At 43.7% G+C, this 27230-nt stretch overlaps 2 protein-coding genes across 2 annotated transcripts; both read left to right on the top strand.

Annotated features, from left to right (window-relative positions):
• Positions 1-14358: 14358 nt before the first annotated feature.
• On the top strand, positions 14359-14607 carry LOC112441207 (cytochrome c oxidase subunit NDUFA4). Its single transcript, XM_034934201.1, has one exon. It carries the CDS (start codon positions 14359-14361, stop codon positions 14605-14607), a length of 249 nt encoding a protein of 82 aa, XP_034790092.1.
• Positions 14608-17667: 3060 nt separating this feature from the next.
• Positions 17668-18627, top strand: LOC100986495 (olfactory receptor 5B21-like). The gene has a single exon (XM_003826392.3). It carries the CDS (start codon positions 17668-17670, stop codon positions 18625-18627), a length of 960 nt encoding a protein of 319 aa, XP_003826440.3.
• Positions 18628-27230: the final 8603 nt, after the last annotated feature.

The raw sequence follows: 27230 nt of genomic DNA, 5'->3' as shown, positions 1-27230 counted from the left end.
TAGTCTGTTTTCACACTGCTATAAAGAACTGCCTGAGACTGGATAATTTATAAAGGAAAGAGGTTTTAATTGACTCATAGTTCAGCATGGCTGGGGAGGCCTCAGGAAACTTACAATCATGGCAGAAGGCAAAGGGGAAGCAAGGCGCCTTCTTCACAAGGCAGCAGGAATGAGAACAAATGCAGGAGAAACTACCAAACACTTATAAAACCATCGGATCTTGGCCGGGTGCAGCAGCTTATTCCTGTAATCCCAGTATTTTGGGAGGCCGAGGCAGGTGGATCACTTGAGGTCAGGAGTTCAAGACCAGCATGGCCAACATGGTGAAACCCCTTCTCTACTAAAACCACAAAAATTAACCAGGCTGGTGTGTGCCTGTAGTCCCAGCTACTCAGGAGGCTGAGACGGGAGAATCGCTTGAACCCGGGTTGTAGTGAGCCGAACTCATGCCACTGCACTCCAGCCTGGGCAACAGAGCAAGGCTCTGTCTTAAAAAAAAAAAAAAAAAAAAAAAAAAAAAAAAAAAAAAAAGATCTCATGAGAACTTACTCACTCACCATCATGAGAACAGCATGGGGGAAACCACCCTTATGATTCAATTACCTCCACCTCGTCTCTCTATTGGGGATTATGGGGATTACAATTCAAGATGAGATTTTGGGTGGGGACATAGCCAAACCATATCAGTTATACATTTATTTTAGTATGCATTAAAGATACAACTGTTGCATTACATCCATGGATTTTAATGAAATTGGCAGGTCTAGACTTAGCTTATTTTTAAATAAGTTGGATTTTTTAAATATTAAGTAAATATTACAACTAGAATGAAAATTGGCAAAAAATATGACTGACTTTTGGAAAACACTGCACTAGGCTAGACTTTGCATATTATTGAGTGATATTTCTGAGAATTTACCCAATCCCCAATCTTGCAAATGCCACTATAGCATATAATTTCCCTATAAAATGCATAGTCAACAAAGGCACACTGATATGCAAATGCTAGGGGTTCTGCTAAATGGACTCACTAGGAAAGTGACTCATTGCAAACACCAGTGGGGCAGTGCAGGTGGTTGAAATTCATAGCTCAGCAAAATTGCAAGTTTTCTTTCTGAAAAATCTTCAAGGTTAATTCGGTGAGTTCCTAGAGTCCCTTGTAATCAGCTCTCACCAAGTACCTATTCCTACTTCATCTATATTGATGTCTCCCAACCTGGAATTTTGGAACTTCTGGAGATCCATAAAGATCACAAGAGAGGTATCTTAGATCTAATATTAATATCTCCAAAAGCTGATGAAAGTGACACTTTAGTAAAGCAACACAGGCTAATTAAAAACATCAAGTGTTGCTGTTTATAATTGGAATAGCATAAACTCTATGCAGTAATTCTAATTATTTTTTTCTTTTTTAGAGATGGAGTCTTGCTCTGTCACCCAGGCTGGAGTGCAGTGGGGCAATCTTGGCTCACTGCAAGCTCCACCTCCCGGGTTCACGCCATTCTCCTGCCTCAGCCTCCTGAGTAGCTGGGACTACAGGCGCCCGCCACCATGCCCAGCTAATTTTTGTACTTTTAGTAGAGACGGGGTTTCACCATGTTAGCCAGGATGGTCTTGATCTCCTGACCTTGTGATCCACCCACCTCAGCCTCCCAAAGTGCTGGGATTACAGGCGTGAGCCACTGCACCCGGCCTAGTAATTCTAATTTTTTAATTTTTATTCAAAACCTGGTTGGTAGTTAGTCTTTAATTTATAAAAATGAGAACTGCTCAGGTAAGGTGGCTCATGCCTGTAATCCCAGCACTTTGGGAGGCCAAGACTGGAGGATCACTTGAGACCAAGAGTTCGAGACCAGCCTGGGCAACGTGGTGAGACCTCATCTCTACAAAAAAATTTTTAAAGTTAGCTGGGCATGGCGATGCATGCCTATAGTCTCAGCTACTGGGGAGGCTGAGGTGGGAAGATCACTTGAAGCTGGGAGTTAGAGGCGATAGTGAGTTGTGATTGCATCACTGCACTACAGCCTGGACAACAAAGCGAGACCCTGTCTCAACAACAACAAAAAATGAGAGCTGCATTACATTAATAAGTGTTTTCGGAGGCAGCCACAATATTTCAGTATATGAAGTTTACAGAATATACTGCTTTGAGGTGAAAGGAGAGAGCCACTCTTGTAAATGATTCCAGGTTTGTTACCTGTTAATGTCCTATTTTGTGCTGCACTTTGCTCTATCCAAGGATTTTTTTGTATGTAAGAAACAGAAAACTATTCAAGTTGAGCTCAAATAAAGAGGAGGTGTACTGCAAAGGCAGCACAATCTTTCAGATGCTAAACACATCAGGCTTCCTAGGACTTGGATCTGGCTTGTATCTGGGAGGCTGTCAGGGATGGAGCCTCCATGCATCTCCCTCTTACTGGAGGTGAATGATGTTGTATCTCTGCTTCTTCTCATATGCCTTTCCCCATCTCTTCACTGCAGTGTGGCCCCCTCTGCTTAGCCATGTTTTCTGCTCCCCACTAATGCAGCTTACACATGGTTCTGGTTGCCATGGTGCCAGCCCCTAGCCTGATTGAAATGGGCTTCTGAGTTTAGCCACCACAAGCACATTTGTTCCCCAGATTCCTGGGAAAGACCAGTTTGGAGATGTCCATTCCTGGTCCAATAAGCCATGCCCAGAGAGGGAGCCATGACATCGTACCCTAGACTATACCTAAGTGGCAGCCTAGACTACATCTCAAACTGAAATGAAAGAGCAGTTCCCAGAGAAAGGGGCTATGGACAGGCAGGCATCCCAACACACATTCACTACATGCTTTTATTTGCAAAAGATATCAAGTCTTCTTGGAAATGGTCACTATATAAATCTTAAAGAATAGTAATTAATATTAACAAGGAACTCATCAGATATTTATTGAGAACCTGTTATGGGCAGCTGTGTGGATGCTACAGTCTGGTTAGGAGGGAAAAGGATATACACACACATAAATGAAAAGTATGTAATTATTGACGTAAGTGTGGCCCCACCAAAAAGCAAGACAGGAAGTCACTAAAGGGAGGAACCAGAGATCAGAATTGCTTGGCAAGCCCAGCACTTCCCCCTCTCAGCCTATTCCTACTGTTTCATCTCGCGGTGACCACCTTTCCTCTCCACCTCTCTTTAACCTGTATCAATGCAAACCCTACCTCCCTACACCACCCCCCAAAAAATCTTTCCTGATTAAACCAGCCAGAAGTAATTTCCGCATTCATAGAACCTTTCACAGCACTTCTAAGCACTTCTTATAGGGCACTTAAACCTTTGTGCTGTTCATTATATAATCATTGAAGTACAGTAATATCTCTTCTACCAGACTGTAACCTCCTTGATAATAAAAACCATGATAGTCAAAGGACCTAGGGCAGCTCCTTGCACATGGTAGACATTTAATTAATATCTATCACATTAATTAATGCATAAAATACCTGCATATAAGCATGAATAAGCGAACAGTAGGTATATGTAGGTAGGACTTGAACATGTGCTACAGAGAGGATATTCAAGGTAAGGTAAGAGAAAGTTTGTTTATTTATTTATTATTTATGGAGGCAGAGTCTCACTGTTGCCCAGGCTGGAGTATGGAGGGCAGTGGTGCGATCTCAGCTCACTGCAGCTTCCGCCTCCTGGGTTCAAGCGATTCTCATGCTTCAGCCTCCTGAGTAGCAGGGATTACAGGCATGCACCACCACCCCCGGCTAATTTTTGTATTTTTAGTAAAGACAGAGTTTCTCCATATTGGCCAGGTAGGTCTTGAACTCCTGGTCTCAAGTGATCCACCTGCCTCGGCCTCCCAAAGTGCTGGGATTACAGGTGTGAGTCACCACGCCCAGTCAGATAAGAGGAAGTTTTTGTTTTTCCTTCACAGTGACAGCAGTTTACATGTAGACACCAAATTCATCCAGGGCACATTTTTTTGAGCCTCACCTGGTATCAGTAGATTAAGTAACCATGCTTGTCTTTCTTACCAATCTAAGCCCACTGTTACAGACTCAACAAAAATGTCTACCCTTTCTCTCTTGACTGCATCAAACTATAGAGGCTTGATAAGCCAATTGCTCTTTCTCAGGCCCTTTGTGGCTAGAAGTGATCATATGATATACATCTGGCCAATGAGCTTTAGGAGAAATCAGCCAGCTGGTTCTTGGCTTCTGCAGAAGACATTTCCTGACAAGCCCACTGCAAAACTTCTTGTAAACAAAGAATAAATATTCTTATAGCTTAAGTCACCTTGCTTGAGTTTTCTGTCACTTGTAGCTGGACAAATGTAATAGACCCATCTAACAAATATTCCATTAATTCAGCAAGTTATTCTTCTAAGCTCCTACTAAAACCTAAGCCCTATTCTCTTCTCACCTTACACAAAGTTTGCCATCCTCGCACATACTCTATTCTTTTTTCTCTCTTTATCTATTGGGAAATGTTGGTCCTTTCTCTCCTCTACTTTACATTTTGTGGGTCCATGAGAAAACACCTGCTTAATTAATTCATTCTATTCCAAAATAGAGAAGGAAGGCAATTAGACTTAACCCATGCTTTACAAACTGACATACCTCTCAGGTGAATCTTTACAACCACACTTTGTGGTATTTTACGCTCATTTTGCAAACAGAAACCTTAGGCTAATTGTAACCGAGGTAAATGTGATGAAGCCAGATTGTCTTTACCTGTTTAATTGCAAAAGCCATGCTCTTTCGGCCTCCTTGGGCTCTCTCCCACCTACTCTCACTTCCATATAAATTGGCTTCTTTGGGCTTATGCTGTTTAAACAATCAACAAAGTCCACACATTCACCTCCATTTCTATGTCTGTATTTGTCCTTCACAGCCAGCACTTGGTTATCAGCATCCATGGGAAGACAGCAGTTGCACAGATACCCCAAACATAACTCAGTCTCAGAAACCCACAAGGTAATGTGTTTTGACAGCAGATTTTCCTTCTAAGTGCTTGTGGAGGCTAACACTAAGAAAAACTGGAGCTTTCTAAATACTCATCCAATGATGGCAAAGTAAAAAAGCCCAGGCTGAGAAAGGCAGCCACCTGGTAGGGTTAGAAATGACAGCAGGTGGGGGCCGGGCGCAGTGGCTCACACTTGTAATCCTAGCATTTTCGGAGGCCGAGGTGGGAGGATCACCTGACGTCAGGAGTTCAAGCCAGCCTGGCCAACATTGTGAAACCCCATCTCTACTAAAAATACAAAAATTAGCCAGGCATTTTGGAGCATGCTTGTAATCCCAGTGACTCGGGAGGCTGAGGCAGGAGAATCGCTTGAATCCAGGAGGCGGAGTTTGCAGCAAGCTGAGATCACACCACTGCACTCCAGCCTGGGCAACAGAGTAAGACTGTCCCAAAAAAAAAAAAAGAAAAAAGAAATGACAGTAGGTGGGGTAGTAGGCCCCATGTAGACAGTGGGAAGTTAGCTACACAATTGTATGTTCAGACTCTGAACTCAGAAATTAATACAGATCAAAAGAAAAGCCATGCTTTTTTGACTTTTTCTAAGGAAATGAGGGAGAAGAGGAGGAAGAAACTAGCAGCAGCTACAATTTACTGAGTATCTGCAATGTGTTCCTGTTCTCTCACAAGCAGTCTATCATTTAACTCTTACAGCAAGCCTGGAAGTCAGGAACCATCACATCCTCTCTTTTTAACATAGAGTTTATCATTTTAACCATTCAAATATACAATTTACAATCTAAGTATATTGCATACAATATAGATTGTACATATACAATTTAAGTGCATTCACAATACTGTGCGAGCATCAACACTGTCCCTTTTCAGAATCTTTCATCATCTCAAACAGAAACTCTGTACCTATTAACAACTTCCCATTCCCTCCCTTCTTCCTCCAGCCCCTCGTCTACTTTCTGTATCTATGAATTTGCCTATTCTAGTTATCTTGTATTTGTCTGTTCTTGCACTGCTATGAAGAAATACATGAGACTGGGTAATTTATAAAGAAAAGAGGTTTAATTTGCTTACAGTTCTGAAGACTGTACAGGTAGCATGGCTGAGAAGCCCTCAGGAAACTTTCAATCATGGCAGAAGGTGAAGGGGAAGCAGGGATGTCTTACATAGCTGGAGCAGGAAGAAGAGAGGTGCCACGCACTTTTTTTTTCTTTTTTTTGAAATGGAGTCTCATTCTGTCACCCAGAGTGCAGTGGCACTATCTCAGCTCACTGCAACATCTGCCTCCTGGGTGCAAGCGATTCTCATGCTTCAGCCTCCCGAGTAGCTGGGATTACAGGCGGGCACCACCACACCCAGCTAATGTTTGTATTTTTAGTAGAGACAGGGTTTCACCACGCTGGCCAGGCTGGCCTCGAACTCCTGATCTCAGGTGATCCACCTGCCTCAGCCTCCCAAAGTACTGGGATTACAGGTGTTAGCCACTGCGCCCAGCCAGATGCCACACACTTTTAAACAACCAGATATCATGAGAACTCACTCACTATCACAAGAACAGCAAGGCAGAAGTCCGCCCCCATGATCCAATCACCTCCCACTATGCCCCTCCTCCAACACTGGGGATTACAATTGGACATGAGATTTGAGTGGAACACAATTCCAAACCATATCATTGTATAAGTGAGATCATGCAACAGTTGTCCTTTTGAGTCTGGTTTACTTCATTTAACATAAAGTGACGGTTCACACATGTTGTATGTAACCAGATACATACTATATACAGTGGAATACTCTATGGTAAAATTATAGTTAAAATGAATGATGAACTATGTTATTAGCATTGGCTGGGCATGGTGGCTCATGCCAGCAATCCCAGCACTTTGGGAGGCCAAGGTGAGAGGATTGCTTGAGGCCAGGAGTTTAAGACCATCCTGGGCAACAAAGAGACACCCCATCTCTATTTTTTTTTAATAACTATATTAACATCCTGAAGAGTTCTTCAAAATATTATGTTGAGAGCAAAACAGCAAATGGCAAACTAATATGTAAACTCTGGGATTAAATCATAGTTCTTCCACTTTCTAACTGTATATAACTGTGGAATTTACTTCTCTGTGTCTGTTTTCCATCTGTAAAATAAGAATAATAATTTGACCTAATGTTGGTGTCGAGGGACTAAATGGACTTAATATGTGCCTTTGCCTTAAAAGAGTGCTGGCACCAATAAATGCTCATGATTATTATTATTACTTATAGATTCACATCAGTAGTAAAATATAGACTTGCTAAAAAAATTATTCTAAACGTGGAAATAATGGGAAAAGGTGTGGGATGTCCTTTCAATATCATATGGGGACATTATTTAATAGATTTAATAGGTCCACCAAGGGTAATTCAGGAGAATATACTTGATTTGACTCACTGCTTCCTATTGACTAAAAGTCTCAAATTTAGTGAAATTACATGCTAACTTACACATTCTTGTTCAGTAGAGATGCAAATAATTTCTGTCTTATAGAAAAGATAGCCCCAAAGTTTACAGTTTATTGCATATAGGACAAGAACCACTTGAATATCCAATCCAATATCTTATTGCTTTAATTTTTTTGAAAATTATGCTTTCCTGCACTGAAGGATGCAAGCCAAATTTATGATAACGGTTGTCTCTCTAGCAAGGGAGAGGCATAGGACTCGGGTAGAATACATAGGGATTTCAATGACCTGTAATGTGTTATCTGATTAAATATTTATGTAGGGCCGGGCACGGTGACTCATGCCTGTAATCCCAGCACTTTGAGAGGCTGAGGCAGGAGGATCACTTGAGGTCAGGAGTTTGAGACCAGCCTAGACAACATGGTGAAACTCCGTCTCTACTAAAAATACAAAAATTAGCTGGGCATAGTGGCACATGCCTGTAATCCCAGCTACTCAGGAGGTTGAGGCATGAGAATCACTTGAACCTGGGAAGTGGAGATTGCAGTAAGCCAAGGTCACACCACTGCACTCCAGCCTGGGCAACATAGTGTGACTCTGTCTCAAAAAAAAAAAAAAAAACAAACAAACAAAAAAAAAACACCTTGTAAACTGGGCACAGTGGCTCACGCCTATAATCCCAGCACTTTGGGAAACTGAGGTGGATGGATCACCTGAGGTCAGGAGTTCGAGACCAGCCTAGCCAATATGGTGAAACTCCCTCTCTACTAAAAATACAAATATTAGCCAGGCATGGTAGTGGGCACCTGTGATCCCAGCTACTCAGGAGGCTGAGGCAGGAGAATCGCTTGAACCTGAGAGGCGGAGCTCGCAGTGGGCCAAGATCGCCCCACTGCACTCTGCTTGGGTGATAAAGCGAGCCTCCATCTCAAATAAATAAATATGTATGTAGGCCAGGCATGGTGGCATGTGCCTGAAGTCCCAGCTATTCAAGACGGTGAGGAGGCAGGAGGATCGCTTGAGCCCAGGAGTTTGAGGCCAGTCTGGGCAACAGAATGAGACCCCATCTCTGAAAAAATTTTTTAATACAAATAAAAAATAAACATATTTGAAACGTATAACAAAAATATTCATGTTTATTAAGTCGAGTGGTAGACACATCTAAATCTTTGTGTTTTCAATTAAAAAAAAATTACCCAAAAAATCAAAGTAACAAAGTACTGAAGCTTCTTGTTAGGGTAAGACAAAAAGCTCTGTGCATTCATTTATGCCAAATTATTGACCAGGCACTCTTCGACAGGATGATGCGACCACGTAAAGATTTGTAGACTGGAATCCAGGAGACACGGGTTACAATTTTGAGTCTAGAACTAATTAGTTGTATGACCCTGGGTAAGTCACTTCTCTTTGAACACCAGCTTTATTTCCTGTTGAGTGCTGAGCTGGGCATGGTGGCTCACGTCTATAATTCCAGCAGCACTGAAAAATTATGTGCATACCACTCCACTTATGAATTTTCTTTTCTTTTTTTTTTTTTTTTAGTCAGGGTCTCCCTATGTCACCCAGACTAGAGTGCAGTGGCACAATCTCAGCTCACTGCAACCTCCACCTCCTGGGTTCAAGAGATTCTCTCACCTCAGACTCCCAAGTAGCTGGGTCTACAGGTGTGCACCACCAAACCCGGTTAATTTTTTTGTGTTTTTAGTAGAGATGGTGTTTCGCCATGTTGGCCAGACTGGTCTCGAACTCCTGGCCTCCAGTGATCTGCCCGCCTTGGTCTCCCAAAGTGCTGGGATTACAGGCTTGAGCCAGTGAGCCCAGCCTCACTTAGGAATTTTCTTTAACCCAGTTCCAAACTGAAAAAAAACTTCAGTATAAGGAATTGCAACAAAGTTTTAATTTTTCTATGATGCTTCGATGTTTTTAAAAATTACCATTAAAAGGTTCAAATATATACCAAAGCAGACAGTATAATAAACTGACTTCCATGTACCTATCACTCAGCCTCAACATTTATCATTTTATAATCAGTTCTTGCTTTATCTTTCCACTCTTCCCAGCCAGATTATTTTAAAGCAAATTCCAACGTTCTATCATTTCCTGGTGCTTTTTTTAAAAATGTCCAAATGAGTTTTTTTTTTTTTTTTTTTTTTTTTTTGATGCGTCTACTTTGCTGGTGCCCCAAGCATGTTCTTGGTCTTCCCATGTTCGGGACTCCAATCCTGCCTCAGGCACTGCTGTACCGTCACATCTCAGCTGAGAGCCCGCCGGACTGGATACTGTGTAATTCCCTTTAGCTGGAACAATCCATTATTCACAGAACCACAACCACCAGCACTCCAGTAGCCTCAGCTGAGCTCGAGACGCAGTCTCAGGACAGCAGAGTCAGCTGACACAGGCGTAAGGAGGAACCCACCCTCCCACCACAAAGCGCCGTCAGAGAGGGAGGAAAGGAGGAGAGAAGCAACAACTGGGAGATGATCAGTCTGTGTGTTCGCTCCTGGTAACAAATCCCTTGGCTCCTCCTTATGCCCATCAGCATTTCCTGTGCTTAGAAGTTAGCTTCATTTCTGGAAGTATCATCTTTTTATTTTTTTATTTTTTGTCTTGTTTTTCCCTTGGATTTTTTTTTTTTTTTTTTTTTTGAGATGGAGTTTCGCTATTGTTGCCCAGGCTGGAGTGCAACGGCGCGATCTCGGCTCACCGCAACCTGTGCCTCCTGGGTGAAAATGATTCTCCTGCCTCAGCCTCCCGAGTAGCTGAGATTACAGGCATGGGCCACCACACCCAGCTAATTTTGTATTTTCAGTAGAGACGGGGTTTCTCCGTGTTGGTCAGGCTGGTCTCAAGCTCCTGACCTCAGGTGATCTGCCCGCCTCAGCATCTCAAAGTGCTGGGACCACAGAAGTGAGCCACTGCACCCAGCAGCATTTTTTTTTAAATATCATATTTTTTAATTGCTAATATAAACTACCCATTCCATTAACAAGTCCCCTAGTGCCTCCTCCGATGAGTCCCCAGTGGGTGAAGCCTAGAGAGCTTCCTGGAAGGGCCCCAGAGTCCCTGCCCTAGTGTGCTCCCAGCTCCCCTCAGTGCTCCGTCACTGCTGGGACCCAGTCTTGAGCAACAGTGACGGAAGTTTATGACGCGAAAAGGGACTTACCTCTAGCCCTGGCCCTAACCCTAGACCACGCTCAGCTCCTCACCAACCTCTGAACTCAGTGTCCCCGATTTGTTTGATCAGTATTGAGGCCCACAACAGACCCTCAATGTTCAGCAAAGAAGGCCCCTTGGGTCATTTAGTCAAAAACCGCATAGACTGTCCCCCAGGTTCCTGTAAGCTCCCAAGGGACAAGATGACTTTTCCTCGTTCAGACTTCAGAATCCAAGGAGGAGGCAGGAAGTCTCCTACCGGCTCGTGCTAAGACTTTCTACTGCCAAGAACGGAGTGACAATGGCTAGGCATCATGGCTCAAGCCTGTAATCCCAGCACTTTGGGAGAATGAGGCAGGGGAATAGCTTGAGCCCAGGAGTTCGAAACCAGCCTGGGGGGCAACATAGGGAAATCCTACCTTAAAAAAAACTAGAACGACAAACTCCATCTCCTCAAGGAGATCCTAACCCCCCTATCCCCGCTGTGCCTCAAGAACAAAACAAATGCCCGAAATCTAGAAGGAGGGATAATCTCTTCTTCCCTGAGGCCTGAACCTCCCAGGTAGGGAGGTGGTGTGTTTCAAGGACCTTCCAGAGCTCTAAGCCTCCAGAGCCACCAGAGATCAAGAGGAGATGAAGCCAGCTTTATAAGCTCTGGGCAGGACCAAGATGCAACCGTAGCTTCAGTCCTGAATGCCACATCCTGTTTGCCTGAGCTGTGTGTCTTATCAAGCCTGAATGTGTGGCTACCCCAGGAACAGCTTTAGAGAGGAGAAATTGAAGATACAGGCTGGAGTGGAAGGGAGTCCCAGAACTACCCCCACGTGGCTGGCCTGGGAGGATCTTGAGTCCCCCCCGCCATTTTGAGGTATATCGGGCTGGGAAGCACCATCTGCTAAGGTTGGTATTTTTCTATTGCAGATTTTACTGCGTTCCACCAGAGCTGATTCAGAAGGCTGAGGTTGCCTGTTCTCTTCCCCTTCCCTTCAAAATCCACACCCACATCATCCCTTACTCTGTCAGCCTTTAAGCATTTCCTGAGATCCCATGGTATTCAACGGTCTTGAGCAATGTTTTCCAGCTCCCCATTCATCAGGTACGCATAATCTAACTTGGTGGAAGTTAATGTACATCAGGTACCTACCTTGTTTCCAGAAGTGTGCTGAGTACAACATTGACACGCATTGTCTTTCAATCCTCACAGAAACTGAGGCTCAGAGAGGTTAAGTAACTCTGCCAAGTTTCCTGACCCCTTCCAATGCACCTTTTGCCCGGTAAATGTTTACTGAGGTTAATTCCCAGTTCCAGGTGATCGCACTTCCCCATCTCCTCCAACTAGCAACACCTTTCTCATTCCTCAAGGCTCAGCCCCGTGCCTCCTGGTCCTGAAGTCTCCCCAGAGCACTCCAAGCTGCAATCACCCTTCCCTCAATGGGTTCCTGCTGGCAGTGGGCTCCACCCAACTTCACTCGTTTTCATGGAAGCAAGTGTGTCTCTTAACAAAATTTTAAGATCTTAAGTGGCCACAGCCGTGTCTTATGCTATTGTTTAAATACTTTGAACAACTATGATGGTTTAAATACTTTGAACAACCATAATTGTTTAAACCCTTTTGAACAACTGCAATTGTTCAAATATTTTCAGATTATAGTAGTTGTTCAAATAGTCACTGACAGCTTCTTATATAGCTTAAAACAGCCTCTGCTCTCAGAAGTTATGTGATAGGGAAGCAAAGCAACACCATGCAGGAGGGAAGAAAGACTTAGAAACATTGACAGACCCTGTTACACAATTCTAAATATGTGTGTGAGTAAAAATCAACTGCCAGATGACAACAGCACACAAAACAAGGACTCACTGGGGAAAGGGAAGTCTTACTAGAGGGACTGAGGGATGGCATTGCAGGATTATAGAGGAAGCCGGAAGGGATGATAGAGGAGACCTGGAGGGATGATAGAGGAGACCTGGAGGGATGCTAGAGGAGACCTGGAGGGATGATAGAGGAGACCTGGAGGGATGCTAGAGGAGACCTGGAGGGATGATTGAGGAGACCTGGAGGGATGATAGAGGAAACCTGGAAATACTCTGCACTTGGGAACCTCAAAGTACACCTGGAAGGCTGTTGCCGAGGTCACAACAATTGAGAATTATTAATAGGTGTGTCTCTGAAGGAATCAAATGGCCATATGGAAGTTGAGATGGGAGCAGTGGAGGATTAGGAGGGGATGCAGTACTGGGCCATGGGAAGATGGTGGAAGAGAGGGATTGGGAAGGTAAACAAGAAACATTATTTGCTGGATTCCAGGAATTCAGCCTAAATATATGGCTGGGCATGGTGGCTCATGCCTGTTATCCCAACACTTTGGGAGGCCAAGGTGGGCAGACCACCTGAGGTCAGGAGTTCAAGACCAGACTGACCAACATGGTGAAACCCTGTCTCTACTAAAAATACAAAAATTAGCCAGGCATAGTGGCAGGTGCCTGTAATTCCAGCTACTCAGGAGGCTGAGGCAGGAGAATTGCTTGAACCCGGGAGGCAGAGGTTGCAGTGAGTCGAGATCATGCTGCTGCACTCCAGTCTGGGTGACAGAGCGAGACTGTCTCAAAAAAAAATTGTTTTAAATAATAATAATGCTGAGTATGACTTTGTGAATGTGTGTGCCTAAGGGACTGGTCTGTCATCCTATCAGAGAAAAATGAAAGCAATAATACTCATTGTAGATCAGAGACTCATGGACATTTAGATTTGAACAGAAGGAAACCCCTAAGAAAGGTAGAAAAGAATAAGCGTAAATGATACATGGGGCATCTGGGTGGAGAAACTGGGGCACAGGCCAGGAGGCTGACTGTGCTAGGTTGAACATCAAGGCTGAATCACAGATAGGATTCTGCCACACCACCAGGACCCTGACTTTTGAGATCACATATTCTGACCTTTCCAGTAAATAGACGGTCATTCTGCGAAGGGCATGGAATGTTTCTTGAATTTTCCTACAGTCACATAATCACAGGCCCATCTCTGGGAGGGAGGGAGGAGAAGCAGCAAGGGCGGAGGCAGGGTCTTGGAGGTTTCAGTAGCCGGCTAGTTCTTCTAAGGCCACAGTCTTCAAATGAGGGTTGGTAGCCCTGAGGGTAAGTGAAGACTCTTCAAAGGGTTCACAGGCAAGACCTTCTAAGGGCACCGGTTTCCAGAACCTCAATGTCCATATCTATGCTTTCCTAAAATGACATGCTTGAGAACACCTCTGTGATGAGAATACTGGACTGCCTCTCATCTCCCCCTTCACAATTGCCCTTCTCCCACTTTTGAAAAGAAATGCATGCTTTTTTTTTTTTTTTTTTTTTTTGAGATGGAGTCTTGCTTGGTCCCCCAGGCTGGAGAGCAGTGGCTTGCTCTCAGCTCACTGCAACCTTCACCTCCCGGGTTCAAGCGATTCTCCTGCCTCAGCCTCTTGAGTAGCTGGGATTATAGGCACACACCACCACGCCCAGCTAATTTTTGTATTTTTAGTAGAAACAGGGTTTCACTATGTTGGCCAGGCTGGTCTCCAACTCCTGACCTCAAGTTATCCACCCTCCTTGGCCTCTCAAAGTGCTGGGATTACAGGCATGAGCCACCACACCCAGCCAAGAAATATATGCTTCTAACCCATGCTGAATCTTATGAGAAGGCATCTCACCAGCATATGCAAATTTCCAGAATACCACACGAAGATATAATTTGATAACTAAGTATTGAAAAAGTAAATAGAGATACTGCTTAGTCCAGAGCCTATTAGCTAGGCTTGTTCTCTCCTTTCGAATCAGAGGTTTCTGCTGCAGACATGCCCCACCAGACCCTTAGTCAGACCAAGAAGAATCCGAGTTTGATATCCTGCTTCATATTTATTGGAGCTGGGAGTACTGGAGCAGCATGGTATGTCTTGTGTCTGGCATCTTTCAGTCCAGATGTTAGTTGGGCCAGAAACAATAACCCAGAACCCTGGAACAAACTGAGTCCCAATGATCAATACAAGTCCTACTCAGTGAATGTAGATTACAGCAAACTGAAGAAAGAAGGCCCAGATTTCTAAATGAAATGCTTCACTGTAAAGCTGCTTAGAATTAGGATCTTCTAGACGCCATCCACACACTTTTCCACTTAACCAGGAAATATTTCTCCTCCACAAACATGAAATCATGCTGGTGTACTGCGTTGGACATTACACTGATGAATAAATAACTGAAACGTGAAAAAAAGGAAAGAAAAAGCAACTAACTTTAGAATGCCTACAAAATCCCTTTTTTGGCTTCTTGTAGAAGGAGCCTTATACTTAACTTGGTGTTTGATATAGTTTGGATGTTTGTCCCCACCAAATCTCATGTTGAAATGTGGTCCCCAGTGTTGGAGGTGGAGGCTGGTGGGAGGTGTTTGGGTCATAGGGGCTGATCCCTCATGAACGTCTTGGTGCCATCCCCACGGTAATGAGTGAGTTCCTGCTCTGTTCACACAAGAGCTGGTTGTTTAAAGGAGCCTGGCACCTCCTCCCCATTCTCTCTTGCTCCCTTTCTTGCTGTGTAACACACCTGCTCCCCCTTCCCCTTCCTCCATGAGTAAAAGCTTCCTGAAGTCCTGACCAGAACAGATGCTGGGGCTATGCTTTTCAACCTGCAGAATCATGAGCCAAATAAATCACTTTTGTTTATAAATTACCTGGTCTCAGATATTCCTTTATAGCAACGCAAAATAGACTCGCAGAAAATTCGTACTGAGAAGTGGGGTGCCGCTATAAAGATACCTGAAAATGTGGAAGTGGCTTTGGAACTGGGTAATGAGCAGAGGCTAGAAGAGTTGGCAGGGCTCAGAAGAAGACAGGAAGACGAGGGAGAGTTTGGAACTTCTTAGAGACTGGTTAATGGTTGTGATCAAAATGCTAATAGAAATATGGACAGTAAAGGCCAGACTGACAAGGTCTCAGAGGGAAATGAGAAATTTATTGGAAACTGGAGTAAAGGTCACCCTTGTTATGCCTTTGCAAAGAGCTTGGCTGCCTTGTGTTCATGCCCTAGAGATTTGTGGAAGGTTGAACTTAAGAATGATGACCTAGGGAGCTGGGTGCAGTGGCTCACATCTGTAATCCCAGCACTTTGGGAGGCCAACGCAGGAGGTTTGCTTGAGTGCAAGAGTTTGAGAATAGCCTGGGCACCCTAGTGAGACCCTGTCTCTAGAAAAAATTTAAAAATTAGCTAGGCATGGTGGCACATGCCTGTAGTCCCAACAACTTAGGAGGCTGAGGTGGGAGGATCTCTTGAGCCTAAGGGGTCGAGGCTGCAGTGAGCCATGATCGGTGCCACTGCACTCCAGCCTGAGTAACAGAGTGAGACCCTGTCTCAAAAAAAAAAAAAAAAATGATGATGACTTAGAGTATCAGGTAGAAAAAATTTCTAAGTAGCAAAGCATTCAAGATGTGGAATGGCTGCTTCTAACACCTATGATCACATACTGAAACTTACTAAAATGTTAGTGCAGTGTAAAAATTTGGAAAATCACAACCTGGCCATGTGGCAGAGAAGAAAAAAGCATTTTCAGGAGAATCCAAGAGGGCTGTGGAGCAACCACTTGCTAGAGAGATTTGCATGAGTATAAGGGAGGCAGCTGCTAATATCCAAGACAATGGGAAAAAGGCTTTGAAGCCATTTCAGAAATCTTTGAGGCAGCCTCTTCTACCACAGGCCCAGAGGCCTGGAGGGGTGGGGGAATGGTTTCAGGAGCAGGGCCCCAGTCCATGCTGCCCTGCTCAGCCTCAGGACACTGCTCCCCTAATCCCAGATGCTACGGCTACAGCTACAGCTGTGTTTCAGAGGGCCCCAGGTTCAGCTCAGGCCACCATTCTAGAGGGCACAAGCCGTAAGCCTTGGTGGTTTCCATGTGGTGTTAAGCCTGCAGGTGTGCAGAGTGCAAGAGTGAAGGAGGCTTGGAAGCTTCTATCTAGATTTCAAAGGATGTATGGAAAAGCCTGGGTGCCCAGGCAGATGCCCCCTGCAGGGGAAATGCCCCCACAGAGAGCCTTTACAAGGGCAGTGTTGAGGGGAAAGATGGTGTTGGAGCCCCCATACAAAGTCTCCACCAGGGCACTGCCCAGTGGAGCTGCAGGAACAGAGCCACTGCCCTCCAGATCCCAGGATGAGCCACTAGCAGCTTGCAAACTCAGCATGGAAAAGCCACTTTAACCCATGAGAACAGCCATGTGGGCCACACCCAGCAAAGCCACAGGGGTGGAGCTTCCCAAGGCTTTGGGAGGCCACCCCTTTCACCAGGATGCAGGACATGGAGTCAAGGATGACTGTGGAGCTTTAAGATTTAATATCTGCCTTGCTGGGTTTTGGACTTGTGTGAGGCCTGTTGCCCCTTTCTTTTCAACAGTTTCTCCCTTGTGGAATGAAATATTTACCCAATGCCTGTACCACTAATGTGTCTTAGAAGTAAGTTACATGATTTTTTATTTTACAGGCTCATAGGTGGAAGGAACTGGCCTGGAGTCTCAGATGACACTTTGGACTTTGGACTTTTCAGCTGATGCTGGTACAAGTTAAGACTTTGGGGGACTATTGGGAAGGCATGATTGTGTTTTGCAAGGGGAAAAGAACATGAGATTTGGGGGGCCAGGGGAAGAATGCTATAGTTTAGATGTTTTCCCCTCCAAATCTCCCCAGCGTTGGAGGTGGGGCCTGGTGGGAGGTATTTGGGTCATGGGGGAAGATCCCTTGTGAATGTCTTACTGCCCCCTCCATGGTAATGAGTGAGTTCTTGCTCTGTTAGTTCATGCAATAGCTGGTTGTTTAAAGGAGCCTGGCACCTCCTGCCCTCTCTTGTGCTCCCTTTCTCACCATGTGTCATGCCTGCTCCCCCTTCGCCTTCCACCATGAGTAAAAGCCTGCTGAGTTCCTGACCAGAACAGATGCTGATGCCATGCTTGCACAGCCTGCAGAACCAGGAGCCAAATAAATCTCTTTTCTTTATAAATTTACCCAGCTTCAGATATTCCTTAATAGCAACACAAAACAGATTGAAATTCTTCCTCATTGTACCTTGCACAGATGTAGACATGCTCAAGTAATACTGTTTGAGTGATTGCCAACTGTAACCTCTGCAGATGACACCTGGAGAACTAGCCCTTGCCAGTGGCAACCACACCCCAGTCACCAAGTTCATCTTACAGGGATTCTCCAATTATCCAGACTTCCAGGAGCTTCTCTTCAGAGCCATCCTGCTCATCTATGCCATAACAGTGGTGGGCAACTTGGGAATGATGGCACTCATCTTCACAGACTCCCATCTCCAAAGCCCAATGTATTTCTTCCTCAATGTCCTCTCGTTTCTTGATATTTGTTACTCTTCTGTGGTCACACCTAAGCTCTTGGTCAACTTCCTGGTCTCTGACAAGTCCATCTCTTTTGAGGGCTGTGTGGTCCAGCTCGCCTTCTTTGTAGTGCATGTGACAGCTGAGAGCTTCCTGCTGGCCTCCATGGCCTATGACCGCTTCCTAGCCATCTGTCAACCCCTCCATTATGGTTCTATCATGACCAGGGGGACCTGTCTCCAGCTGGTAGCTGCGTCCTATGCATTTGGTGGAGCCAACTCCGCTATCCAGACTGGAAATGTCTTTGCCCTGCCTTTCTGTGGGCCCAACCAGCTAACACACTACTACTGTGACATACCACCCCTTCTCCACCTGGCTTGTGCCAACACAGCCACAGCAAGAGTGGTCCTCTATGTCTTTTCTGCTCTGGTCACCCTTCTGCCTGCTGCAATCATTCTCACCTCCTACTGCTTGGTCTTGGTGGCCATTGGGAGGATGCGCTCAGTAGCAGGGAGGGAGAAGGCCCTCTCCACTTGTGCCTCCCACTTTCTGGCCATTGCCATTTTCTATGGCACCGTGGTTTTCACCTATGTTCAGCCCCATGGATCTACTAACAATACCAATGGCCAAGTAGTGTCTGTCTTCTACACCATCATAATTCCCATGCTCAATCCCTTCATCTATAGCCTCCGCAACAAGGAGGTGAAGGGCGCTCTGCAGAGGAAGCTTCAGGTCAACATCTTTCCCGGCTGAGCCCTGCAAGGTGACTTGTTGGAATGAGGAAGGTATAACATCTTCCAAAGCACACTATGAATTAACCTAACCAATCAAGAGCAGCCCTGGTTTTGGAGGAGATAGAAAAAGTAAATGAGAAACAGCAAATATATCTTGTACAGACCATTACAGTTTATAAAGCATCTTCTTACCCATTATCATATCAAATTCTCACCACCATATTGTGAGGCACCCTTTGTTACAATGATCCCATTTTACAAATGAAAGATACATGACTCAGAAAAAATAAATTAATTACCTAAAGTCATGCCATGAGTGAGAGGGTGAGTATCTAAAATCAGGGATTTCACATCACGACCAGAGATAGTTCAATTACACCACGACCACAAGTTGAGTCTTTATTGGCAGCTTATTTTAACTTCCAAGAAACATCAGACAAGGTGCAACACAGTCATTTCTGTTTTGCCACTGATTTCATGAACTGGGAATGGGCAACAAGTGACTTAGTTCTTTTTTCTTGCTCTAAAAGGAGAGATAACCAGGATAGAGATGTCCTTATTTCTTATTGCAACCACATTTTGCTGAACTGTTCCATGATAACCTCCGGATCCAGACAGATCTTTTCTTGTACGTCTGTATCTTAGCCAAATGTGTGTGTGTGTGTATCTCATAATTCTCAAGGGTTTGGTGGCAGGGGGACGTGTATGATGATTAGGCAGTTATTACATCATTATATTAGATACTGTGCTTTGGGAAACTGATGTTTTAAATGTTTATATTTGGCCTATTTTTAAGTGTACATGTCATATGGTGAGCACATGTGTTTTATAGAATCACACAAATGATGAAGCTGACCTTGAAGACCTAATTCAGGGTTGAGCACTGGATTAGAAAGCATACTCTTAAACCAATGCAAAGTCCTAATCTGAATGGAGTTGGTTTCAGCCTGAGATTTTTGGATTACTAAAAAGCTTTTTTTTTTCAGATATACCTCAAGACAATTATTCTAAATACAGAAAATCTTACTATACAAATAGGTCTATCATAGCAGCACACGTGAAAATGAAAAATTGGTAATGACCTAAATGTTCAAAAGAGAAAAGGATTAAATAACTTATTCCCTAGATGTATTATAACATCAACCATTACAAATTATGCTTGTGAAGACTATGTAATAACAGAAAACAGCAGGCCAGAACATCTAGAGTGCAATCACAATAATCTAACAGAAACAAGAAGCCTAAAAATACAAAAAATGTACATTATAGTATTAAAGGAGGAAAAATGTTTTTCTATTTTTCTCAAACATTTTCCAAAACTTTTTTAATGAGTTTTTTGTTTGTTTGTTTGTTTGAGACGGAGTTTTGCTCTTTTTGCCCAGGCTGAAGTGCAATGGCGTGATCTCAGTTCACTGCAACCTCCGCCTCCTAGGTTCAAGTGATTCTCCTGCATCAGCCTCCCAAGTAGCTGAGATTACAGGTGCATGCCACCACACCTGGCTAATTTTGTATTTTTAGTAGAGATGGGGTTTCACCATGTTGGCCAGGCTGGTCTTGAACTCCTGACCTCGGATGATCCACCCACCTCGGCCTCCCAAAGTGCTGGGATTACAGGCATGAGCCATGGCGCCCAGCCTAATAAGCATGTTTAATTTTGATACTTTGTTCTTGTTACTAGTGGTGAATCCATACAGCTCTGTAGCAAATTTGATCCTTGCCTCCTTGGAGGGAAAGAATTCAGCTGAGGGGCAGATGTAGGGTTAAGGAAGAGAGAGAGACTGAGGCAAGTTTTAGAGCAGGAGTGAAAGTTTATGAAAAACTTTTAGAGCAGGAATGAAAGGAAGTAAACTTCGAAGAGGGCCAAGTGGGCAACTTGAGAGATCCAGGTGCCTTGATCAACTCTTGACTTGGGGTTTTATTACATTGGCATGGTTCTGGGTCTTCTTTTCTCCTCCTTTGATTCTTCCCTTGGGGTGGGTCGTGCACATGCTCAGTGGGCCGCCAGCACTTTGCGCAGTGTGTTTACTGAAGCTGTAGGCATGCTCACTTGAGGCATTTTTCCCTTGCCAGTTAAGTGTTCCTGGAAGAAAACCACACAGGCCGGGCACAGTGGCTCACGCCTGTAATCCCAGCACTTCGGGAGGCCAAGGCAGGCGGATCACAAGGTCAGGAGATCGAGACCATCCTGGCTAACACGGTGAAACCCCGTCTCTACTAAAAATGCAAAAATTAGCCGGGTGCGGTGGTGGGGGCCTGTAGTCCCAGCTACTCGAGAGGCTGAGGCAGGAGCATGGCGTGAACCTGGGAGGCGGAGCTTGCAGTGAGCCGAGATAACGCCACTGCAGTCCGGCCTGGGCGAAAGAGCGAGACTCCGTCTCAAAAAAAAAAAAAAAAAGACCACACAGCAATTAAACTTCACCATTTTACCTCTTAGCATGCATGCATGAGCCCACTCACCCAACTCCTGACATCTTATGGGGAAGCTGCTGATCATCAGCTTCAGGTGTTTTTTGAGGGGTTAGGGGTTTAGGTTGTTTTGTTTTGTTTTGTTTTGAGATGGAGTCTCACTCTGTCACCCAGGCTGGAGTGCAGTGGCACAATCTCGGCTCACTGCAACCTCCACCTCTTGGATTCAAGCGATTCTCTTGCCTCAGCCTCCTGAGTAGCTGGGATTACAAGTGCACACCACCACACCTAGCCAATTTTTGTATTTTTAGTAGAGAAGGTGTTTCGCCATGTTGGCCAGGCTGGTCTCAGACTCCTGACCTCAAATGATCAACCCACCTCGGCCTCCCAAAATGTTGGGACTATAGGTGTAAACCACGGTGCCGGGCCCACGTGTTTTCTATCTATTGGAAGACTGTCTCTCCCTGGCACTGGCTGCAACCAGTTATTACTTTAGAGAGACAGTTTAACAACCCCCTGACCATCACTTGATGCTTGCCTGACATTCCTGGAGGGGGGACCTGTCTTGCCCTGATCATGTCTGCCTAACTACCTACCTACCTACTACCTACATTCTAAAAATGAACAATTTAAAAATCCCTTCCAGGAAGCTGAGGGTGAAAATTTCTCATTTTTGTCTTCTTTCATTCAGCAAATCTTTACTAAATTCCTCCTATGCTCCACCTACTTTTAACTTATAAACTAAATTTTTAGTACATTCAGTTGAAGTCAGGACTAGAATCTTATGGTAAAGAGATTTAGTAAAAATTAATCTAATTCATTCATCTCGAAAATATTTATGTGGCAATTAGGTGTAACACAATGTGGTAGGCCCTAGCTTGACAGTCAGAACACCTATTAGGCAGATTGCTTATGCCATAGTAACAAACAAACCCCAAATGTCAGTGACTTCATACCACAAAGCTTTCCACCTATGCTAAATTTGAGACACATCAGGTGACTCTCAGGGAAATTTATCCATCCAGTGTCTCCATATCTGAGCCCCTCTCATCTTGCAATCCTGCCATCTCACCCTTTGACCTCCAAGATCTTAATGGTGGGGGAAATGGTCAAGGTCACACAGCATTTTTAAGCACCTGGCCTGAGGTTGGCTCACATCACTTTGACCCGTGTATCATTGGCCTGAAACCAGTCTTACAGCTAATATATGGCAAAGAAGGCTGGGAAATGCAGTCCTTTTTTCACCCAGAGGAGGAAAAAGAAATGAGATTTAGTAAATACATAGCTTTGTGTGTCACTGGCCAACTGGACATTTGATTAGACCATCATCTGTAAGAAGTAGTAAAACATCACTGGAATAAATCAGAAATAAGGTACTGGTTAACTCATGTTTCTACATAATTGAGGTAGACTGTTTCTTTGGGTGGACATTTTAAAACACTCCTTGCCTGGACTGACCTATCTCTGTTCAGCATTTTTTGAATCACATGCCCAAGTTGTATGGTGCCACTAACAGGCAGTAAAACTAATGATGAGACCAGTCATTTGATGGCTGCCTGAAGCTTCAGGTCACAGTTACCTCCTTGAATTATAAAACTAAATAATGTACAACATAGTGGTATCTACTAAGAGTGATTTTATCTAAGTTTAACCCTGTAATCTATCACCCAAGAAGTGGTACACACACAAACACATACTCTCATGAAGAAAGAAGAAACTACAAAACAAAAACGCATTGGAAAGCATGAAAGTCAGATAAAAATACAAAAGTTGAATGTGCATATCATGTGGCTCAACTGTACAATTTTAACTAGTAGACTATAAGTTGCTATCCACCTCAACTATATAAATATTGAATAAATACTTACAGGCTTTCAATCTGAGAGTGATAAATTATTATCCTGCCCCATCCACTGTTATATCTTCTATGTCTAGAATAATACCTGGCACATGGCAGGCACTCAATAAACATCTGTTCAATAAATGAGTGAATGGGTATCCACATGATTGTTTTCCTTGGACTAGCAGCACTGTCATCACCTGGGAACTTTCAGATGTAGAATCTGGGGCCCCACTCCTGACCTGCTGAATAAGAATCTGCATTTTGGCTGGGCACAGTGGCTCACGCCTGTTATCCCAGCACTTCGGGAGGCCGTGGCGGGCGGATCACCAGAGGTCAGGAGTTCGAGACCAGCCTGTCCAACATGATGAAAGCCCGTCTCTACTAAAAATACAAAAAAAAAAAAAAATTATCCAGGCATGGTGGCAGGTGCCTGTAATCTCAGCTACTTGGAAGTCTGAGGAAGGAGAATAGCTTGAACCCAGGAGGCAGAGGTTGCAGTGAGCCAAGATCTCGCCACTGCACTCCAGTCTGGGCGACAGAGTGAGACTCTGCCTCAAAAAAAAAAAAAAAAGAATTTGCATTTTAACATGATCCCCATATAATTCGCATGCACGTGAAAGTTTGAGAAGCACTGAAACATATGACTCAATCTAGCCCTAAATTTGTGAACAAAGTATGCAATTCTTCTCCTTCCAGAGCTCACAGTTTAGGCCGGGAGAGTGTTCTTAGCAGAGGGAAAAGCATAGCAAAGACCAAGAAGTGAGAAAAGAACAATGTGTCCTCTTCCCTGATCCTCTTTCACCATTGCATGTGACCTACATTAAAATGAGCATTAGGAGGAGAATCAGCATTAACAAAGTCATCATGTTACCTAATGTGGGAAGTGGGATGATAGGAAGGAATAGGTCACTATGGGAATAGTGACCTCTCCCCAGCAAAACTGGCCAAAGTGATATCTAAAAGTAAACTAAGTAATTTTGATAATGGCAAAAAAGTTAAGCAGTTCATATGAGTTCTCACAGCTAGTAAAGATATGAAGGACCTGGTTAGCTAATAAACATGAAAATCTCATTTTTTGAAGTAGCAATTAAAAATCTCAAGATACACTTTCTTGGCTTTTGGTAAGCAATGTGGTTTGTTTTTGTTTAATTTTTTAATTGACGAATAACAATTGTACATATTAATGGGGGCACATACTGATGTTTCGATACACATAATGTACATTGATCAGATCAGGGTAATTAGCTTATCCATCACCTCAAACATTTATCAATTGTTTGTGTTGAGAATGTTCAATATCCTCCCTCTAGCTATTTGAAACTATATATTATTGTTAACTATAGTCATCCTATAGTGGTATAGGACACTAGAATTTATTCCTCCTAACTAGCTGTAATTTTGTAGCCTTTAATCTCTCCCTATTCCTCCCTTTTCCCTACCCATCCCAGCCTCTAGTACCCTCTGTTCTACTTTTTACTCCTATGAGATCAACTTTTTTTAGCTTCTACATATGAGTAAGAACATATGGTTTTTAACTCTCTGTGCCTGGCTTATTTCACTTAACATAATGTCCTCCAGTTCCATCCATGTTGCCAGGAATAACAGGGTTTCATCCTTTTTTTATGGCTGAATAATATTCCATTGTGTATACATACCAATTTTCTTTATCCATTCACCTGTTGTAGAACACCCAGGTTGATTCCATACCAAAATACACTTTTACAGCCACCTAATCTCCAAAAAAATCTGACCAGCCCAGTGTTAGTGGATGTGGAATGTGGGGTGGGGTGTGAATTGGATTGACCACTTTCAACAACAATTTAGCATCAAAATAAACATTGAAGATATATATACGCTATGATCCTGCAGTTCTATTCGTAGGCATATAATCTAGAGAAGTTCTGGCACATTTGCACTGTAAAACATGTACCAGAAATTTGTTTGTCATAGCAAAAAAGTGAAAGCAACCAAATGTCCATCAACAATAGAAATTCATGCATAAGATAGGCCCTATTCATGGCCGAGCGCGGTGGCTCATGCCTGTAATCTCAGCACTTTGGGAGGCTGAGGCGGGTGGATCACCTGAGGTCAGGAGTTCGATACCAGCCTGGCCAACATGGCGAAACCCCATCTCTACTAAAAATACAAAAATTAGCCAGGCATGGTGGCAGGCACCTGTAATCTCAGCTACTAGGGGGGTGCTGAGACAGGAGAATTGCTCGAACCTGGGAGGCGGAGGTTGCAGTGAGCCAAGATCGCGCCATTGCACTCCAGCCTGGGCAATAGCATGAAACTCAGTCTCAAAAAAAAAAAAAAAAAAAAAAAAAGAGGCTATTCATACATCAGAAACTAACAAGTGGCAAAAATTAATGAACTACAGGTCTCTGCATCAACATGAATGTGGCTGTAAAACACAAGATTGAATAAAATAAGCAAGTCACAGAGAATGTACAACTTACTTTTTCATTTGTATAAAATTTTAAAATAGGCAAAACTAAACAGTTATAATGTTTAAAAATGTATTACAGATAAACTATTTAAAATAAAACAAGGAATAATTGATGCAAAATTTAAGAAAGTGTCTACCTCTTATGGAGAGAAAAGGGATAGAATTAGGAGAAGCACACGGGAGCCATCTCAGATCATGCTACTCCACGCGTGATCCTTGGCCCACTGGTATCTGGGTCACTTGGTAGCCTGTTAGAAATACAGAATCTCAGACTCTTTCACACACCTACTGAATCAGAATCCACACTTTAAAATGATCCCCAGGTGATTCATAAGCTATTAAAGATATTTGTAAAGTTCTATTTCTAAGGTGGATGGTACAAAAATGGGTGTTTATTTTAGCAATATTCTTTAAATGCCAGAGGTTTTAATACACCTTTGTATGTATCATATATTTTATAATTAATAATATTTTGAGGCCAGGCACGGTGGCTCACGCCTGTAATCCCAACACTTTGGGAGACCGAGGCAAGTGGATCACTTGAGCCCAGGAGTTCAAGACTAGCCTGGGCAACATGGTGAAACCCCGTCTCTATTATAAATTTTTTAAAAAGAAAAATAATATTTTTGAACTATATAGTTTTAATGATGTTTTATTTTAAAATATGTATAAAGACAGAAACAAAAATGAAGACCACAAAGATGACAAAGAACTGAAACCATTTAGACTCAAAATCCAGGGCTATTCTCACTATAATGATATAATAATGCCCACTATCTTTTTTTTTTTTTTTTTTTTACATCTCTTGTGCTGCATCAGTAAACAGAACTTTGATTAGTTTTATGAAATGCAACATCTAACCCCTTGTTTTCTGGGAAAAAGAAACTGCAATGACTTGGAGATAAGAATGGCCGGGCGCAGTGTTGGCTCAGGCGGGGCACGGTGGTGGCTCATGCCTGTAATCTCAGCACTTTGGGAGGCCAAGGCAGATGGATCACCTGAGGTCAGGAGATCGAGACCAGCCTGGCCAAAATGGTGAAACCCCGTATCTACTGAAAATACAAAAACTAGCCGGGGGTGGTGGCAGGCGCCTGTTATCCCGGCTACTCAGGAGGCTGAGGCAGGAGAATTGCTTGCACCTGCGAGGTGGATGTTGCGGTGAGTGGAGATCGCGCCACTGCACTCCAGCCTGGGCAACAGAGCGAGACTCTGTCTCAAAAACAAAACAAAACAAAAAAAGAATGTAAGAATGTGGATACCACCTCACTCACACACACTCATTCTCAGGCTGTAAAAAAATCCCTCACCCTCCTTCTAGCCGGCAAGCATACAGTACCATTTGGCAAAGGTACAGCAAAGGTGGGCTTGAGACCCAGGCTCCATCTTTCTCCTCAGTAGCAAAGGAATAAGGCCCACTAACTGAGTGTTTGCCCCAAGACAGTAAATGAACAGACTGCAATGAATTTATCCATTTCTTTTCTTTTCTTTTCTTTTTTGAGATGGAGTTGCACTCTTGTTGCCCAAGCTGGAGTGCAATGGCACGATCTTGGCTCCCTGCAACCTCCACGTCCCAGGTTCAAGCGATTCTCCTGTCTCAGCCTCCAGAGTAGCTGGGACTACAGGTGCCTGCCACCACATCCGGCTAATTTTTGTATTTTTTTAGTAGAGGCGGCGTTTCACCAATTTGGCCAGGCTAGTTTTGAACTCCTGACGTCAGGGGATCCGCCCACCTCAGCCTCCCAAAGTGCTAGGATTACAGGTGTAAGCCACCGGGTGCCCCGCCGAATTTATCTATTTCTAATGGTCATGCTGCAACTGGATGGACAAAAGCCCATGATAAAAATCGATAAACTACTAGAAGCTTCAGTGGTTTGATCATTTTCATTGCAATATCCTGGAATGGGGGGTGGGTAGGAAAGCTATT

The sequence above is a fragment of the Pan paniscus genome, chromosome 9, assembly GCF_029289425.2.
Source record: "Pan paniscus chromosome 9, NHGRI_mPanPan1-v2.0_pri, whole genome shotgun sequence".
Taxonomy (NCBI): Eukaryota; Metazoa; Chordata; class Mammalia; order Primates; family Hominidae; genus Pan; species Pan paniscus.
The sequence above is the reverse complement of the archived record's forward strand: the minus strand, read 5'-3'. Positions and strand labels throughout refer to the sequence as shown.